Consider the following 20,349-nt stretch of genomic DNA (forward strand, 5'->3'; position numbering starts at 1 on the left):
ACAATGACAGGCTCCATCTTTATCTCACCTAAATCTGATTAGGACTATAATAGCAATCCCTCTAATTGGGTTGCATATATAAATGGCATATCATTAAATGTTCATAGATACTTTCTATTTTTCAGTTTTGAAACTGTATATTGTTGAAGTACATGAAGTAACATGAGTTATTTCTATAGTATTTCTATAAAAATAAATGTTTTTGTTTAACTTGTATAGACCACCAAAAAGGGAAGCAAAAGGGAAATATCTCACATCATTATAATCTTCTATTTCTGCTAATCATGGACTGTGCTTGAGTTCATCTAACTGATTGCCTGCTTAGAGAACACCAATTGAGTCATGCTCCTTGCCCTCAGGGAGCATCTGGAACAGGTTTGCTGCATAGATGCATACATAAGTGTGTATGTGTATGTGTGTGTATGTGTGTGTGTGTCAGAGAGAGAGAGAGAGAGAGAGAGAGAGAGAGAGAGAGAGAGAGAGAGAGAGCGCATGCAGGCCAGGTGGATATTGTCAAAACATGTATCAAACTTCTGCCCAGGCACCAACCAGATGAACCTTGCTAAATAAGAAGAAGAATGATACTTCTTAGTGTCCTCAGTGCTTACACAGATGGTCTCCATTGAGCCTCATCAACACTCTGTGAGATAGATCCAACTGAGAATTCTATTGGAGGTGTTGGCCTAGTACCCATACTCTTCTCCCCAGGAATAGTGTGATGTGCAGTGTAGTAGAAAGAGTATAGGTCCTGGGATCAGGGAACTTGAATTTCAATCCTGACTCTGACACTTCCTGGCTGAGTAACTCAGGGCATTTCACCTCTTTGAGCTTCAGCTGCATCATCTATTAAATGAGTTGATTAATAGTTAGAAGACCTATATAAGTTATAAGACAGGATTGTTGTGATGAAAGGACTTTCTAAAACCTAGAATACTATGGAAATGGTGGGGTCATTAATGTTATTCTAGTATAGGATGTATAGGAGAGTTGAAAAAACACTAAGAGTCAGGAAGACCTAGATTTGAATTTTGTATTTGGCCATGAGCCTCAGTTTTCTCATCTGTAAGATTGGGATAATATTGAACTATAGTACCTCCTTCATAGAGTTGTGGAGAAATGAGAAAATGTAGGCAAAATACTTTGCAAACCACCAAGTGCTAAATAAACTTCAGCTCTTACTTTGGTAGGGGTCAGTACCTTTGCCAAAAGGGTAAGTCAAAGTACCAGCACCCTTCTCTCTGGCATGCTAGGGTAAAGTTATTAATGTTGCCCCCTTACTTGTGCAGTACATATGGGGAATATATCCATATTCCAGCTCCTGATTTTGAATTAGTGGAAATAATTACATCAGAATACTAGCCTGTGTGTGTTTGAAAGTTTTGTGTACTCAAACACGTGAATACTCAAGACTGGAGAATTTAATTTTGTGTTCCTTTGAAAAGATATTGCGTTTGAATAATAGAGTACCCAGAAGAATGGGAAAGGAAATGGATAATAATTAGAAACACTTCTCAGTTCTGTGCTCTTGTTAGTTCAGCAAATATATATATATTGGTTTTGTTTTTTTTTTTGCTTTTTGATGACTTTAAAACATTAATTAGGTAAAAAATGAGTTTTCAAAATTTCAGTTATTTTTAGCATACTAAGTATAAGAGTTCATTAGAAGTCTTGATTAAAATTTTCTCCTTAATTATATTAGTTGATAATGAACAAGGTATAAATAGCTCTATTTGATTAAGTACTCTCACTGTGATATTTTCTTTTAAATGAACTTGTTCAAGAAGTTAGTTATGTAATCCCACTGCTCATATTTGACTTTCAGTTTTGGTTATCTCTAGTTGGTCTTCACTGCAGTATGGAGGTAAGCTGGAATTCCTGCTGGCTTTGCTAGCAGAGGTTACTCTCTGACAGGTATTAACAAGTAGGAAAGGCTTGAATTGGAACGTCACACACCGTTAAGTTTGTTGTCTAGAGACTAATGTTGCTAAGTGTGCCCAGAGGCTCGACACTCGAAGACTGAGGACAGGGGCATGAATTTTCAGCTGCAGCAACTCTTGAAAATGAACAATGAAGGCACTGGCAAAGGGCAGCGGTTGGAAACCCCAACAACCTGACAGCATGTGTGTATTTCTTTGTCAGCCAAGTTTCTAATCACCACCTCATTTTGCCAGTATTAAAATTGCCTGAAAGCAGTCACAGAATCACAGAATTTAAAGATGGAAGGGACCTCAGTGGCCTCTTAGTTCAACCTTCACCCCAAAACAATGCCCCATGCCCCCCACCTCCAGAACAGAGCTGACAAGCAGTTGTTCAGCATTTGTTTGAAGACCTACAAAGAAAGGGACCCACACCCTCTCAGGTCAGCACATTTGACTTCGGGGCAGCTCTGGTTTTCCTGGCATCAAGCCCAAATTTGCCTCATTGCAACTTGTGCTCATTAATCCTGGTTCTGCCCCAGGGGGGCCAAACCCTTTTCTCTATCACAGCCCTTTAAATACTTGAAAATCATCTACCATGTGCCCCCTCACTCTTCTCCAGGTCCAACATCCCCAATTCCTTCAACTGAGCTTCTTAAGACATGAACTCAAGCCTTTTCAATATCCTGGTTGCCCTCCTCTGGATACTTTCCAGCTCATCAGTGGCCTTCTTTAGCCATGGTACTCAGAACTGAATACGATACCCCGCATGTGATCTGACCAGGGCACTTCCCTATTTCTGGAAGTCGAAGTCAAGTCAATAAACATTTATTAAGCACTTACTATGTGCCAGGTCCTGTGCTAAGCACTGGGAATACAAATAAAAGCAAAAAAAAATGTAGTTCCTGCCCTCATGGAGCTTACATTCTAATGGGGATTAGATTGAAAAATCTACTGGAGAAATTCAAAAGCAGGAGAAGGAGAGGAAGAGGTACATGTGTTGAGTGGCTTAGTAGAGAACTATACTTTTTAAAAATGCAACCCAAATTCACACTAGCTTTTTATGGCTGCCATATCACACTATGGAATCATATTGAACCAATAGTCCATTAAGACCCCTAGATCTTTTTCAGGCAAACTGCTGTCCAACTACAATTCCTGATCTTATTCCAAAGCTTTTCTGTAGATAGATGGATAGATAGATAGATAGATAGATAGATAGATAGAATCTCTTTTCTAAAAAACAAAATTTTAAAACCAAAGCAAATATAAAAAACCTTTAAAATAATAAGTTCTTAGATTTTTACAGCTAAATGTGATCTTAGAGAATATCTATTCTGACCCCCTATGTTTTATAGAGGAGGAAACTGAGGCTTAGAGTGGTGAAGTGTGTTGCCCAAGGTCAGACAACATGGTGGTGGGAGAGCTGGGGCTCAAGGCCAGGCCTCCTGACTCTTAGTCCTATTCACTGTCATCTATGCCCCATTGCCTACCTAGTAGCTCACAGTTCTCTAAGTGAGCCTTTTCTTTTCTTGTCTTTTCTTTTCTCTTCTTTACTTTACTTTTCTGATCTTGTGAGTTCATCTGTGTTGGGAACTCTTGTGAAAACTCCTGACACTGTTGTAGATTAGCAAATCTACTGTAAAATTTGAGTCTTGGAGTCACCTAAGGCACTGAGAGATTTAATGACTTGTCCAGGTCATGCAGCCAGCAGGTATAAAGGGCAGAACTTGAAACCTTTCTGATTGTGGCCCCCAGCCACTAAATCATACTAAGTATAAGAGTTCATTAGAAGTCTTGATTAAAATTTTCTCCTTAATTATATTAGTTGATAATGAACAAGGTATAAATAGCCACTAAATCATACCACCTGTTTTATTTATACATGCATATACACATATAGTGCTTAAGGTGTGAAAAAGTGCTTTTCTTATTGTGAGTGGTGAGGATCAAGAAAGCTTTCTTCCAGAAGAAGGTAGGATTTAAACTGAGTCTGGAAGGAAACTAAAGAAGTCAGGAGGAGAGGATAAGGAGCTAGAGCATTCCAGGAATGGAGGACAGCCAGCAAGTGCAAAGGCAAGGAAGGAGCTGGCCAATGGTGGGTCACATGTGAGGAACAGCAAGATGGCCAGTGTAGCTGGAGAGGAGGTAGGAAGGGGCCAGGTTGTGAAGGCCTTCAGATGCCAGAGCACTTGATATGTGATCCTGTAGGTAATCGGGAGCCAATGGATTTTATTAAGTAGGTATTGACATGGTCAGTCAGACAGATGAGGAAGATGAACTTGGGCAAGCAAGTGGAAGATGGATTGGTGAATACATTCATCTGATGCAATGAGCACATCCTACAATAACCAATCATGTGAAAGCAAAGGGTTAACTTTCACAAATATAGACACAGTAAAAACCCTTTTTAATTTGTATTTAATGGGAAATAATGGGGTTTAAGTTTGTCACATTAGGTTGGGCACAACTACAGGACTGTCCAAGATGTTTCAGGGTCTCTTAGGGGAAGTCAGAGGGGGCACTCTTCTTGGCTTTGCCCTTCCATGTTGCCTAACAACCTGCCCATAGTCAGACTCATTGAATGTTTGGGCCACACTCACTAAAGTCTGACCCATATGAAGGTCAGAGGGGAAGCCGATAGTGACTGATAATAGTGGTATCTCTCTATGTCTGCCACCCCAAGGGAACCAGCGCTGACTTTGGAACCAGACCTTGATATCTCTCTTTGGCTCGAACTAAGTCTTTACTGAGGAGAAAAAGAACTTGGATTCATCCAAATAGAATCAATCTCTCCCTTTCAAGTATTTGGATTGGCTTATCACTAATAGTGTTACCTGTACTTTTCTCATAAATGCTTACTATTTTTAAATGCTAATGTAGCTCCCTTTGGCCTTATAAACAACAAAACCAAAACAAACAACTTGTGAGTCTCAGAAGGGAATTACTGGTCTAGTACAGTCTGCACTTCTTCCGCTCCCCAAGATTCTTTTTTTTTTGGCCATATCTCACAGTTGTTATGAGAGAATCGAGATACTCCTGAGTTTGAAATAAGGGGAGGAGATCATGGGGATAGTTTTTGGTTAGAGTCCTTTTATGTGGCATAACAGAGTCTGTGCTGGTTATTTGTCAAGGACCTTAATAAAAATTCCTCTCTCCACTACAGAATTTGGCTGAGACAAATATAAAGAGAAAATACTGCTTTGGCCCCCTCTGATTGGCATTCTCTCAGCTGATTTGTTTTGACTGTCTTATTGTTCATGAGACTAAAAACCCTGGGCACCTTGGGAAAATTGAACAAAATAACAAGAAGAAATATTGAGTAAACTAAAAGTGTCAAATAACTAGATTGTGTAGATTACTTGAAACCCAGTAAAACAAGAGTTTGGTTGTGCCCATGTAGAATACACTTGAAACACTCTATAGAATTGGTATTTTTAGAAAAAAGCTGGAAACACATATTAAACAGAGCACTGACAAGTAGAGCTTCTGGGAGGGTAAAAAAAAAAGGAATCTCCATTAGGTATTTTGCCCAGATGTGTTCATATACATGTGATGGATGAGTTTAGTCAGAAGATGCTTCCTGTAGCATTCCCAGCAGCCAGTGGGCTTTTTTTTACAGGACCATTCACCTGAATAGGCAACATGGACAAGTGGCCAGAACTAGACCCATGTCACTTGGCATCTGCCATGTCCTTGAATGTCAGAATTAGGGTGGGGGCTGTTTCCAGACTACTCAAGAACATTATTCCCAATGATGAGCCCAGACTCATACTTGGCAAACTTGTTTTCTGCTTCAGCTATTTGAAAATGTATTTCTTACCCCCGCTCCCCTCCATGTTTAGAAGTCTAGCTCAGTGACCCTGCTATTTCAGAAAAAGTGTACTTGGCAATTACTGTGACACGTGAAAAAGAAAGAAGCTTTCCATGTAGGTTATGCTGACCCTTTTATCTTAATGTTGTACAAATACCGCTATTGCCTTTAAATTATATATTGTTTCTACGATACTTGGTCAAAAATAGCTTCCCAAGAAGGAAAGCCAAAGAAATATACTACAAAGCATGTTCTTTCTGAAGAGAAATTTGAGAAACATGGTCTATTATAACTCATTAAAGCAGTATCTGGATTGGAATAAAACTGAGGTCTTTGTACAAATACATAGCAATGAAGGAATACCGCCTTTATTGACTCATTAGTGGTGGACAGCCAAATATGTTATATAGACTAAGTCAAGGTTCCTAGTTTGGGATATATGTTATTATGAAATGAATTAAAAGCACCCATCCAAATAGAGGAGAAAAAAGGTGAGGACAAACTTTTCCTATTAACAGATTCAGTATCCAGGCTTAATATGAAGAAAATGTCCTGAAAATTAGAGATGCCCCTAAGTGGAATGGGTTGCCTGTGGAGGTAGTGAATTCCTCCTCACAGGAGGTCTTCATATAATGGTTGAATTATTGAATTGTTGGGTAGGTTATAGAGAGATTTCTTGGTCATGTACTGGTTGGGTGTGATGACCCTTAAAACCCTTTTCAATTCTGGGATGTGGGCTACACTCCACACAGTTTTGGAAGTTCCACTTTGTGGTAATACTTAGAGTAACAATACTATATAGTTTTTAAACTTGAACTTCGGATTTCATGGATTTGGGGAACTCCCGGTATGGAAACTCCTTTTACCCATGTACATTGATAACTCCTTTGTAGCTTCTGGTCCTAGAGATCTGTATCCCCAGCACTTAGCCCAGTGCCTGGCACATAATAAGTGCTTAATAAAAGCTTGGTGACTGGCTAGGAAGGCAAGTGATTTCCTCCAGGTTGCCCAGCTATGTTTCAGAGATAGGTCTTCCTAATACAAGGGCTGGCCTTCTAGCCGTTACTCCCTGCTGCCTTTCTATGCCTATGGATGCTATCTAGTTTTTATGTTTTAATAAAAAACATGGCTATGGGTTCTGGTAGAGCTTTATCACATATAAAATAATGAACAAGAAACATGATTAGAAATGCAACATGGGAAAGAGAAGTTCATTGTCGAGGCTAGTTTGCCTGGCGGTTTCATAAAGGGAATGATTTTGATTTTCATAGTGGAAAGGTTTGCCATTTAAGGATTTACCAAATTAAAATATATATCCTTTCTTTATTAGTATATGATGTGAACCAGGAAGTCTCAAGAATGTTGATGTACCATATAGAATAGCAGTGGATTTGTTCTAGCCATGCAGAGTGTGGTACGGAATTTGGCCAGGGATTTTTCACTTGTTATTTGGTACTTACATAATGTAAATGGCTTATCAGTATCAGCTAGCTTTGGAGTAGAGCATTTGTTTGTCTTCCTATGCATTTACCTTGTGAATATCTTCTGCGTTGTCTTCTGAATTAAAAAATAAATTTTTAAAAGGTGTAAAACAGCATCAGTATTTAGAGTAAGTTGAGTTATTCGAAGGTCTTAACTATATCAAACAATCCTTCCCTCTTTGAGTTGTGTGTCAGAGCACACAAATGTTTGCAGAAGGGTATATATTATGTTGAACACTGGCTTTTCTGTCAATAGGAAAGTTTTAGCTTATAAGTTTTTGTTCAGTTGTTTTTCACGTCTGACTCTTTGTGACCCCATTTGGGGTTTTGTTGGCAAAGATACTAGAGTGGTTTGCCATTTCCTTCTCCAGGTCATCTTTACAGATGAGGAAACTGAGGCAAACAGGGTGAAGTGACTTGCCCAGGGTCACCCAGCTAGTAAGTGTCTATGGCCAGTTCTGAATTCAGGTCTTCCTGACTCCGGGCCCAGCACTCAATCCGCTGTGCAACCTAGCTGCTCCTGTCAGGATATAAGTTTAAATGATCCTAAAGAGAGTGTTCCCCTTCCCCGGTGAAGGATTCATCACTATATTGAAAATGAATTAATGTTTTATTAAGAGCTCATGATATTACATGATTAAGGAGATACCAAGATGAATAAGCTATGATCCCTGCCCTCAGGAAGCTCACAGTCTAGTAGGGAAGATAAGCCTTACAAATAGCTATAATATCAATTAAGATCAGCACTTACTTGTGGTGACTTTCAGAAGACCTTCATCGCAAAAAGAGGTGATAAGAACTTCTCTAGGTAAAAATGAGAGACTGCATAGAATATTGATTTGCATTTTCAAACCAAACTCCAAAAATCTACCTGGATTACCTTTAGCTTTTGGTGTGATTGTGCAGATGGTGGGATTAGATGTCTCATTTCAGGGGTCTTGACACATCTAAGACTCTGCTTCCTTATGAAGTCAACTCATGTTTAGAACAGTGCCATTCCATTATTTGCTTATCAATGACCAAATGCTGCTTAAATAAAATAAGAGAGCTCTAAGCCAGGAATTAAAAATCAGCTGTTCCTGTTGTCTTTGGTGGTAGTTCCCATTCCCCTAGACTGATTGTGCCTTTTTTCTAGTGGATAAAAGCAGCTGGGGAAACACACAGTAAGAATGACCAAGTTGTTTGGCTGCAGTATCTTAGACCTTTCCTACATTCTGTAAAATGCTGAATACAGGGTCTAAAACAAGGCATCTACAACATTTAAAGGGATTTCAAGGCAGATGTTATCCATCCCTGCCTTATAGCTGGTCTCATTGCCTCTGAGAAGTAGGGTGACCCACTCAGGATCATTCGGTGTAGCTCTGGTAGAACTTAGATAGCTCGAGGACCAACCTGATGGCCAATTTGCCAATTCACAACACTATGACGCTTAAATTTCACATGGATTCTTAATTTAGAAAGCTAGTTGGGGGAGTGGGTGGTGGCTAATCCTAATGAAATGATTCATTTTTCTAATAATAGAAGAGCAAGTTCTTAAGTGGTTAGATGAATGAGTGTAATGAAAACCAGAGATATGCAGAAATGTTAGAGTAGTATCTAAGGGAATCGAGATCCACCAGCTTGGCGGTTTCTTTAACACAAGATATTTCTAAGGGACAGGAGCACGAGGGTTCATATAGCTATTTAGCCAAATCATGTCCTACAGATAGTTCTGTCTACAGGACTATCCTCATGTTCCCACCTGTCAACTTCACAAGTAAAAAAATACATATATATATATAAAATAAAGAGGCTCCAAAGACAATGAAGTCAAGGTTTCTTGTTGGCCACTTGTTTTCTTATCATGTTGCTTCCCCTTTGACTCTCACTAATTCTCTAGCTTCACTCCTGTGAAACAGAGTGGGGAGAAACGTGAATGTAAAGTTACCTATCCTCCAAATGAAAAGAAGACGAGATTGGCACATCAATGTCAAATTCCAGCCATTTTGATGCCTTTTTGATTTCATTACTCACATCACTCACACCAGCACAACATAGGTCATGCTTTAAAATCAATGCTAGTGACTACTTAGCTTAGCTAATGGTATGAATTATGGCTTGTTGAAGAATAAGCCTAAAGTGAAATACGGGACACATTCAGAGAGGCATTTGTGTCATTGTAGAGGATCCAGCTGGAGAATGTCTCAAATTGTTTGGCTTGTAGTGGTTCCAGAGAAAGACTGAGCCATTTGGAGATGACAGAATTGCCAGAAAAATGATAAAAAGCTTTTTCTTTCCTTTTTGTTTTTTTTTTCTTTTTTTTTTCCCCTATTGTTATCCCAAAGATGCCATCATTGCTGAAACAGATGCTGACAGAGTTCTGCTAAGGATAGCACAAGGCATGGTAGCTCTTTGCTGTCTCCCACTCTGTTGCTCTTTTGGAGTTCCAATGTGACAGATTACATTTTTGACAACATCCTCTTTGGCATCCTTAAGGAACGGTACTTCTTACGACTTCAGTCCATTGCCTTGTCACTTTTATTATCAATTACAATTCCCAAAGGGGCACAAAGTGGGCAGCTAGGTGGTACAATGTATAGAGTACCAGGCCTGGAGTCAGGAAGATTCATCTTCCTGAGTTCAAATCTGACCTCAGTCACTTACTAGCTATGTGACCCTGGGCAAGTCATTTTACCCTGTTTACCTCAGTTTCCTCACCTGTAGAATGAGCTGGAGGAAGAAATGGCAAACGACTCCAGGATCTTTGCCAAGAAAACCCCAAATGGGTCATGAAGAATTGGATATGACTAAAAATGACTAAACAAAAGAGAATAAAACTGACGAACATTTATTTTTTGAAAACAATAGAAATTCGTTCCTTTTTGTACTTCTAGTTGGCTTTCTAGAGAGAAAATGCTGACCAAGGAAAAAGAGAAAAATCTGATAAAAATTTCAAATAAAACAGTGACTAGATAGAATAATTCGATAAAAAAAAAGCCCCAGTCAATTTTAACTCAGCACCAGGAAAAATCTGAGAAGTGATTGTATTTATCTGAAGAGGTAGTAGTGCTTTGGGTTTAGAATCTTGCCTAGTGGTAGCTTCCTCTCTGTTCTCAACAGCAAATTCTGCCTTTATAGACCTGTCTACCAACAGGTCACTATCAGGATAGGAGATGCTGGTGAGGAGAGGAAGGGAAGAGTAGGCTGCCTCTTGCCTCAGACATCTTAGTTTATTTCTGGGATATTTCAGCGTGCTTGAACATATCTTACACCAAAAGCCTTTAAACACTAGGAGAGAGGTGAAGGCTAGAGGAGGGAGCACATGGGAGAGAAAACCAACACCCTTTATTGCATGAGCTAATTCCTAGAAGCTACCAACAGCCCTTCCTGTACTTGGAAGGTTTGAGGACTTCATTTCCCAAATAAAGCCATACCTTGGCCATTTTCACTAGGAAATACTTCAGAAGAGACAATTCCCATGACCATCTTGTAAGGTAAGGTAAAGTGTTCCAACTAACACCAGTTTTCTATCACTCTGCAAGCAGGTAAACTGTCTAGTTTTATCAGTATTTTATAACATAGCATCGAAAATTATAGAGCTGGAAGGACCTTAAAGATTCTTAGTTCTAGCCCCATATTTTACATGTGTGAACTCTGATGCTGATAATGTAATGGAAAGTGCATTGGGCTGAGAATCAAGGAGTATGGACTCTAGCTTGGGCTACACCATTAATGACCAGCATGACCTTGGACAAGCTACTTCTACCCCATAAAAATCTGTTTCCTCCTCTGTAAAATAAGAGAATTGTCAGAAGACTGATGAGAAAGCATGCCTCTTTCCTCTTGGCAGAGAAATGATGGACTTGAGGTACAGGATGAGACATATATTTTCAGTACAGCCAATATGCTGATTTGTTACATTTGACTATATGTATTTGTTACAAGGGAGGATGACTGAGTAGGAAGCAATAAGAGATGCAAAAAAGAAAGAAAAAGAAACGAAGAAAATGGTTTTGATAAACCAAAAAACAAAAGAAGAAAAGAAGAAAACAAAAGTTCAGAAGGGGTCACAGAGTAATTTTGCTTCTAGCATATTAAATTTAATAGAAGCTTTCATAAAACATTTATTTAACCAAATTTCACAGTCTCACATACAATCCTCTTTTTCTTTATTGTTCTGTGTATTGAAGTTTTCTGTTTATTAATGATTAAGTTCATTAAAAAGAGAAAAATTTGAAAATAAAATGAAGAAATTAGAATAGATAATCTCTAGAGTGCCTTCTGGCTCAAAAATTCTATGAGTCTACCTAAAGAAAACAATCAACTTATGCATATATGTATAATTTTCCATAGCAATTACTCCTATTTAAACCCACACTTGCCTAAATGGTAGCATAGCAATGATATTTGATACTAACATGAATATGGAAGCCAAGTCACAAATGACATCAACTCTACTGTCCTTAAATAATTGAAAGCCCTGATTATTTTCCAGCTATATTTTTGCCTAAAGCCAACATGAGATTGAATCTTGCCTATGTTGTGAAAACATCCAATAATTAGCTTTGTGTGATCCTCAACAACAAACATTAAATGAGCTCCTACTCTGCGCAAAGCTCTTTGAATAATGCTGGCTATCCAAAGAGACAGAAGATATGGCCCCTGTCCTTCAAAGTTCTGAATAGCCGTAGGCTAGTTCAGCGGACCATTATTTAGACCTATTTTCTTTTTCCTTTTGCTCTAATAACTTCAGATACTGACTTTTCCGAATAAAATTTTACATATTGTTTCAAATAGGATGTTAGAATTAATTGTGCTTTTAAAAATCCGTGCTGTAGGAATTTCCCTTAGGTACTTTGCCATAATTCATTGTGATTTAAAGAAATGACAGCCTTGTCCCTGAAGGGAGAGGAAAAAGGAAGGAGTAAAGGTAAATCTCTACCTGAAGTGCTTTGGAAATGAAGCCATTGTAAATAGATGTTTGCAGTTAGTATAAGTAGATCTATGTATATTACTAGAGCTACTTATGCTTAACCTCTGCCCATCCAACTGCACCTGCCCACCACAGGACAGAGGGGCCTAGGAAATTGAATCCAGGGAAGTCTTTACACTTACAGACATAATTTTTGTGCCTTACCCACATAATTCAACCTGTCATTTTTTCTTCCTCATTGCCAGAAAGAATACATCTGGCATCCAACGAGCAAGTAAAATAGTCTCTCTCCCTAATCTTTATTGGATTCTATCCCGTACCGTAGTATAGCTAGTGAAATTAAGTATTACAGGCAGGTTTGTTTGGGGTAGAAAAAGAACACAGATTTAAATGAATAAAGAAAGCTGAGTTGCCAGTTAATCCACTATGGTAGGGAGACAATTCACTTGAGGATCACGTTATTATCGTATATAAGCTAGACCTTTAGTCATGTTGCATTTATAACTTTAATGTGATTACTCACATATCTTTCTGTTATTGTTTTTTTTTCTCTTTATCCTAGTGCAAAAGTTTGACTGGAATCTGCGAGGCTATAATTTCTCTGTCTTCTGATACTCTGTCACCTCACTCTGGACACTTAGAAGTTGTCTACATCAACAACACGGCAATCAGTGAGGGGCTGGTAAGTAAATTTACAAAGCATGGAAAGAGACAAGCATGGAAGTGGGCTCTTTTTCTTTTCCTTCTTATTTGAAGGTATAACATAATGGTAAGTTAACATAAAAAGGAAACTGAACTCTGAATAATTACAATAAGCTGTGAACTGGTCCAGCCATTCTGGAAAGCAATTTGGAATTATGCCCCCAAAGGAATTAAACTCTATATACCATTTAACCCAGTGATATTGCTACTAGGTCTGTGCCCCAAAGAGATCAAAGAAAAAGAAAAAAATGATCCATATGTACAAAAAATATTACAGTGACTCTTTTTGTGATGGTAAAGATGAAAACAGAGGGGTACTGGTACCCATCAATTGGGGAATGGCTAAACAAGTTATGGTATATGAATGTGACAGAATACTATTGTGCTATAAGAAATGGTGAAGGAGATGGTTTCGGGGAATCTTGGGAAGACTTTTATGAACTGATGCAGAGTGAAGTGTATAGAAACAGGAGAGCAATTTATGCAATGACAATAATATTGTAAAGACAAATAATTTCGAAAAATTTGGGAACTCTAAATAACACAATGATCAGCCATAATTCCAAAAGATTCATGATAAAATGTGGTATTAACTTCTACATAGAGAGAGTTAGGGTTAGTTAACTCTAACTTAGAGTGCAGATTGAGGCTTTTTTGGACATGGCCAATATGTAAATTTATCTTTTTTAACTATACATGTTTGCAATGGGTTTTGTTTTTCTTCCTTTCTTAATGGAGCTGGGAAGGAGAGAATTCAGACATGAAAATAAAACAAAAATGAATTTTAAAAAAACAATTATAATAGCCAACCTTGGTCCTGGAGAACAGATAACAAGATATATCTTCCTTTTCTTATCAGAGCAGCAGAGGAGTACAGGGGCTTAATGATTATATATGTCATTAGATATGGTCACTGTATCAGTTGCTTTTGCTTAGCTAGTTTTCTTCAGTACAAGAGAGATTTTCATTTTTGTGTGAATTGGTTTGGAGTAGGTGATAATATATCCTATAATGACGATTGAGGTAAAAATAAATGATTCTTTTTTTTCTTTCTTTCTTTCTTTCTTTCTTTCTTTTGGCTAGACAATGGGGTTAAGTGACTTGCCCAGGGTCACACAGCTAGTAAGTGTTATGTGTCTGAGGCTGGATTTGAACTCAGGTCCTCCTGAATTCAGGGCCAGGGCTCTATCCACTGCGCCACCTAGCTGCCCCTATAAATGATTAATGACCAGAGATGATCTGCAATGTCCCTTCCTGCCCAATAGTTCCATGATTCTCTAATTATATTTGCATTTCTGTGAACTTCAGGTGATTTCTTAAAATAGCTCTTTCTATAGCCAACAGAAAGGCAGATACAGTATATCACTTGTTAATTTCTATATGTGTTTTCTTAGAATCATTTTCTTCTATTGCTCTAATCTTCTCATATTGTCATATATACATATAATGGAAATAATAAAATCATGTGGAGTGTTTCATTGCAGTGTAATGGTCTGATGAGCTGCAGAGGTTAGAACTTTTTATAGCAACTTATTTGGGCTGAGATGCTGTTAATGGTGTAAAGAAATGGATAAGCCTTTTAAAGACTTGTCAACTTATGGCTGAACTGTGTGGGTGATATCATTAAACTCTAAAGTACATGCTAAAATGATATTATGATATGTACTGTAGTTAAGGTATCTTTTAAAGGCAATAAACAATAAGAATCCCAAGCTAATCTCAGTTTTAGAGATTTGGGCACAGTTTCTATTGGTAGAAAATCAGATATACAAAGCCAGTACTGGCTGGAAAGGAAGCAATAACTGAGGCTTGTGTCCATTCCAAAGTCATTTTGCTTCATTGGTTTGAAAGATGCAGCATGGTCAAGTAGTGAGATTGTTGCATGGAATTGGAGGAGACTTAGATTCTATTGCATTTACTACCCGAGTGATCCTGAACACTCTGTGCCTCAGTTACATGGATATAACAATAAATTATCTACCTTGCGGGGTTGCTGTGAGCAAAACGTTTTGTAAAACTTTGAGTGCAATATAATTCCCCCATAGTGCTTAGACAAAGAACACTAGTAGCAAAGTCTTCTAAATAACTGGTTGCATAGAAGAAAAGAAATAAAAGTGCTAGAGAGGAGAGCTCTGTCAAGGGAAGCATTAGCCACTTCCTGCAGTAACCAACTGAGGTAACTGATGGGCCTCAAACCTGTTGGTTAATTAGAGAGATATCTACCCCAAGCATGTGAAGACTTTCCTGGCCTAATAGAGGAATGTGAACACTTTTGTTCCAGTGGGCTATGAAGGCAGTGGAGCACTTACAGCTTAGTCTGACCTCGAAGAAGCCAGGGCATCCACTCCATCCTGAGCCATCACCAGTCATCTTAACTTTCGTCTTGCCACTGGACTCTGACGATTCTAGAAGAGAGAATGAGGCTGACAATTTCATGCAACTCTGTCTCACTTAAATCCAATTTACACATGAGTCAAAAGATATCACCCATACCATTTTACTATTTCATTATTCTATTATTTTACTATTCAACTATTTTACTATCTTTTCATTTTACTATGTTACAATTTTACTATTTTATCTACCTTGAAGTCCTGTGGCAATGGGCTAGTAACAGCAACAGATGTGGATACACTAGGAACTCTAATCACAATCCTGCACACAGGTGGCCCAGACCATAGAGTCATCTTCTTGCTGGACTAAAACAGCAGTGGGATTCATCAGCCCCTTGTGTGTCTGAGCAGCCTTTTTAAAGACCATACTGCTGACCTCCTGGCACAAAGAAAGAACTAGAAAAGGTACCCTAAAAATTGTCTGCTTCACCTCACCCTGGCCTGCTTACCGCAACAGGCAAGCGTCCAACCCTGTGGTCAAAACACGTGTACAAAACCTTTTGCAAAGATGATTCTGCTCACCACTGGTACATGGAATGTACACACACTTATGGAGAACATGAAATCCGTAAGCCTGAAAGATGAACAGATCTTGTTGTGAGAGAAGTCAGCAGGTACCATATCCAAATAGCAGCCCTGAGTCAAACAAGGTTGGCAATTGAAGGCCAGCTTACTGAAGTTGGGGTTGGATACATACATGTTTTTCTGGAGTAGCCACCATGATGAAGAGTACCATGAAGCTGGCATAGGTTTCGCAATAAAATCTAATCTAGTCAACAATCTTGTATGCTTCCCAAATGAATGCCTTCATTCAAATGATTGGGGCTACTTGCAGCAAAGTGCCACACCACCATCATTAGTGCCTATGCTCCCACCATGATGAACCCTGATGAGGTCAAAGAAAAATTTTATGAAGACCTGGAGACCCTTGTCATCAATGTGTCAAAAAAGGACGAACTTATAATTCTGAGTGACTTCAATACCAGAGTAGGCATAGATTATCAGATATGGCAGGGAGTCTTTGGGAGGAACAGAGTAAGAAGCAACAATGGTCACTTACTACTGAAGACTTGTGTGTTTTATGACTTCATCACCAGCACTGTCTTCCATTTACCTAAATGCAATAAAACTTCATGGATATACCCTCACAGCAAGCACTGACATTTAATAGGCTATATGATCATAAAGAGAAGAGACAGACAGGATGTGAGAGTGACGAAGGTGATGTGTGGTGCAGAGTGCCGGACCAATCATAGACTTAGCCTTTCCAAGCTAAACATTTACATTCAAAGAAAGTGACAGCCCCAAGGCCAGACAGAAGATTTAACTTCAGAAGATTCAACTTCAACAGATTAGAATGCTTCTCCCTGCATGAACAGTTTGTTGCTGACTTGGAGGGAAAGCTGAGCCAAGCCACAGTTGGCAACAGTGGAGCAGAAAAGGAATGGGTAGCTTTCAGAGATTTGATGTACAACACTGCGTTTGCCCATCTGGTCCAGAAAACTCATAGACATCAGGATTGGTTTGATGAAAATGATGGGGAAATTTAAAAACTACTAAATAAAAAACTAGAACTCCACAAGGTTTACCAGCAGAACATCTCTAAGAAGGCAGCATTTAACTCCATAGAAAGTAAAGTGTAAGTGAAGTTTGGAAAGATGCAGGATTCTTGGCTCAGTAAGAAGGCAGATGGGAATCAGTTTTATGCTGATAGTAACAATCCAAAGCATTTCTGTGATGTCCCGAAGGCTATTTATGGGCCAAAGACCTTTGGTACATCTCAACTACTCAGTGCTGATGGAGCCACATTGATTAGTGTCAAGGGCATGATCCTGGAGAGATCAGCTAAACACTTCCATAGTGTTCTCAACAGACCATCATCAACTAATGCTGAAGCCATTGACTATATAGCTCAGGTTGAAGCCAATCACTTTCTAGCTGAACTTCCAATTGAAAAAGAGGCTCCTCTCATATGGCAAAGCACCTGATGCTGATTCCATTCCAGCAGAGATCTACAAGGCAGGGGATCCACTTCTCATACAAAAGCTGACTAAAATCTTCTGGGTTATATGGCAAAAGGAGGTTATCCCCCAGGAGATTAAGGATGCCTCCATTTTCCATCTCTATGAAGGAAAGGGAAACAAGTGACAATCACTGGAATAAGGGTGGGGAAAATCTCTCTCTTAGTCATTGCCAGCAAGATTCTTGCCAGAGTCCTCCTTAATCAGCTGATGCTTACCTGGAAGATGGTCTTCTACCCAAGAGCCAGTGTGGTTTCAGAAAGGGACAAGGAATGGTCAACATGGTGCTTGCTGCCTGACAACTCCAGAAGAAACTCCAGGAGCAGAACAAAAGTCTGTACACAATGTTCATCCATCTGACCAAAGCCTTTAATGATGTCAGTCTCGAGGGTTCGTGGAAGATCATGATGAAATTTGGTTGCCTGAATGAAATGTTGTGGAGTAAAGAAATCAGGTGCCACTTCCAGGAGCCAAGATGGCAGAGTAAGAAGTCGCTGTCACCCTCCCTTATTAACCCCTGAAAGCCCAGAAAATATAGTCCCAGGAAAAACCCTGGAACAGCTGAACCAGCAGAAAGACAGGGTATAGCAGTCCTGTAGCCCAGGAAGCTTGAGGGATTAATGGGAAAGCCCCTCTGGCCCTGGGGGAGGGGGAGCAGTACAGAACGGAAGACATCCCAGCAAGCTAGTGGAAAGCCCCACCTCAGCATACCAGGAGGAGATTCTGAAGCCCAGGTGGTGGAGCAGGCAAGCACCAACAGCAGGACCCCCAAGTGCCTCAGTACGGGCAGGGGAACCAGTGGAAACTGGCTTGGAAAACTACCATGTGCCATGGCGTTCTCCAGCAGCCAAGTCTTCTGGTGCCTTAACAAAACTCTGAGAAGCACAACTCCAAGAGGAGAAGCCCAAGGTGGAGAAACATTCTGCAACAGCAAAATATCCATGTGCAAGGAGCCAAAGAAAGTGAAAGGCTCGGGTGAGCAGGCATCCTCCAGGGGCCAGACTCCCTGTCCCTACCCCTAGAACTCCAACGTTGCTGATTCCAGCCCAACATCAGGTAAGCAGTCAGAACCCTACAGCCTCCAACTGCCAGCATCTGAGGCCCCAGTACACAAAGCCAGTGACCAGGCCTGAGGCTCCCAGCACAAGAAGCTTGAGTCAGTGCCCTCTGCTCCCCAGCAGGAGAGCTCAATTTTTTTTAAAGGCTGGGAAATAAGCAAACACCATGAGCAAAGAGAAACGTACCATAGATTCTTATTATGGGGACAGTGAACATCAGGGCAGAAATTCTGAAGAGGACAACATTGTCAACAAACCCACATCTGGAACTTCAAAAGGGAATATGAACTGATCTAAAGCCCAAAAATCCTTCTTAGAAGAGCTCAAGAAGGATTTTAAAAGTCAAATGAGAGAGGTAGAAGAAAAAATGGGAAAAGAAATGAGACGTATGCAAGAGAGAGTCAATAGCTTGGAAAAGGAAGGACAAAAATTAACTGTAGAAAACAAGTCCTTAAAAAATACAGTTGGCCAACTGGAAAAAAAGTACACTGAATAAAACAAGTCCCTAAAAATAACAATTGTCCAACTGGAAAAAAAGTACACTGAAGAAAACAACTCCTTAAAAAGCAGAATTGGCCAAACGGAAAAGGAAACACAAAAATTCACTGAGGAGAAGAACTCCTTAAAAAATAAAATGGACCAAATGGAAAAGGAGGTACAAAATCTAATAGAAGAAAACAATTTGTTAAAAATTAGAATTGGGCAAGTGGAAGCTAATGACTCTATGAGAGAGCGAGAATCAGTCAAACAGAAGCATAAGAATGAAAAAATAGAAGAAAACGTAAAATACCTCATTGGTAAAACAACTTACCTGGAAAATAGATCCAGGAAAGACAATTTTAAAAAATATCTACCTGAAAATCTACCAGAAAATCAAGATGAAAAAAAAAAGGAGACTGGACAGCATCTTTCAGGAAATCATCAAGGAAAACTGCCCTGAAATTTGGCTGCCTGGAGAATTTCATCAATATTGTATGCCAGTTCCATGATGGCATGCTTGCACAGGTTCTGGATAATGGATGGTGCTCTTGCATTTCCCAGTCACCAAGGGAGTGAAGCAGAGCTATGTGCTTGCTCCCATGTCTTTTAGCATGATGTTTTCAGCAATGTTGTCAGACGCCTTCAATGAAGGTGAAAATAGAATTCAGGTCAGCTACCATACTGACAGTAAATTATTTAACTTGAAAAGGCTACAAACCAAGACTAAAGTGGAGGTAGAGTTGGTGCATGACTTTTCATTTACAGATGATTGTGTACTCAAATGCAGCCTCTGAAGTGGAAATGCAACAGAGTATGGATTGATTCTCTGCTGCTTTTGCTAATTTTGCCCTGACAATTAACACTAAGAAAATAGAAGTTCTCCACCAGCCAGCACCACATCATCCATATGTGGAACCATTGATTATAGCAAATGGAAAATTTTGAATGCTGTAGAAAAGTTCACTTACCTGGTCAGTATACTTTCTAGGGATGTCCACACAGATGATGAGGTTGATGCATGTATTGACAAAGCTAGCTCAGCATTTTGGAGGCTCCAAAAGAAAGTGTGGGAAGGAAAGAGGTATTAGGCTGCCTACCAAACTGAAGGTCCACAGAGCCGTTGTGCTGAACTCATTGTCTTATGCCTTTGAAATCTGACCAAGTCTACCAGCACCTGTACTGCAGAGAGTGCAACTCCAATGGGCTAGCCATGTTCTTTGAATGCCAAACATACACTTGTCTAAAAGACTACTTCATGGAGAACTCACACAAGGCAAGCACTCTCACACAGAGGTCAGAAGAAACTGTACGAGGACACTCTGAAGGTCACTTTGAAGAACTTTGGAATCAGTTGTGAGACATGGGAGATACTAGCACAGGACCACCCAGCATGGTGTGCCTGCATGAAAGAAGACACTGTGCTCTATGAGCAAAGCAGAATACAAGTAGCTCAAAAGAAATGTGAGATGCTCAAATTTAGAGCCATCTCCACTCCAAATGTTCACATGGACTATTTGTGCCTGACCTGTGGCAGAGCCTTCCAAGCCCACATCCGTCTGATCAGCCACAGTC

General features: G+C 39.5%; 1 protein-coding gene across 1 annotated transcript in view; it reads left to right on the top strand.

Annotated features, from left to right (window-relative positions):
* The window catches only part of LOC114026284 (connector enhancer of kinase suppressor of ras 2-like), a 560,345-nt gene that overhangs the window by 274,150 nt on the left and 265,846 nt on the right, over nt 1-20,349 (top strand). Inside the window, exon 7 of the mRNA XM_027839961.1 lies at nt 12,686-12,805. Coding sequence (XP_027695762.1) covers nt 12,686-12,805 — 120 coding nt within the window. The remainder of the gene's footprint in view (nt 1-12,685; nt 12,806-20,349) is intronic.

This window comes from Vombatus ursinus, unplaced genomic scaffold (genome assembly GCF_900497805.2).
Source record: "Vombatus ursinus unplaced genomic scaffold, bare-nosed wombat genome assembly UNPS02004691.1, whole genome shotgun sequence".
Lineage (NCBI taxonomy): Eukaryota > Metazoa > Chordata > Mammalia > Diprotodontia > Vombatidae > Vombatus > Vombatus ursinus.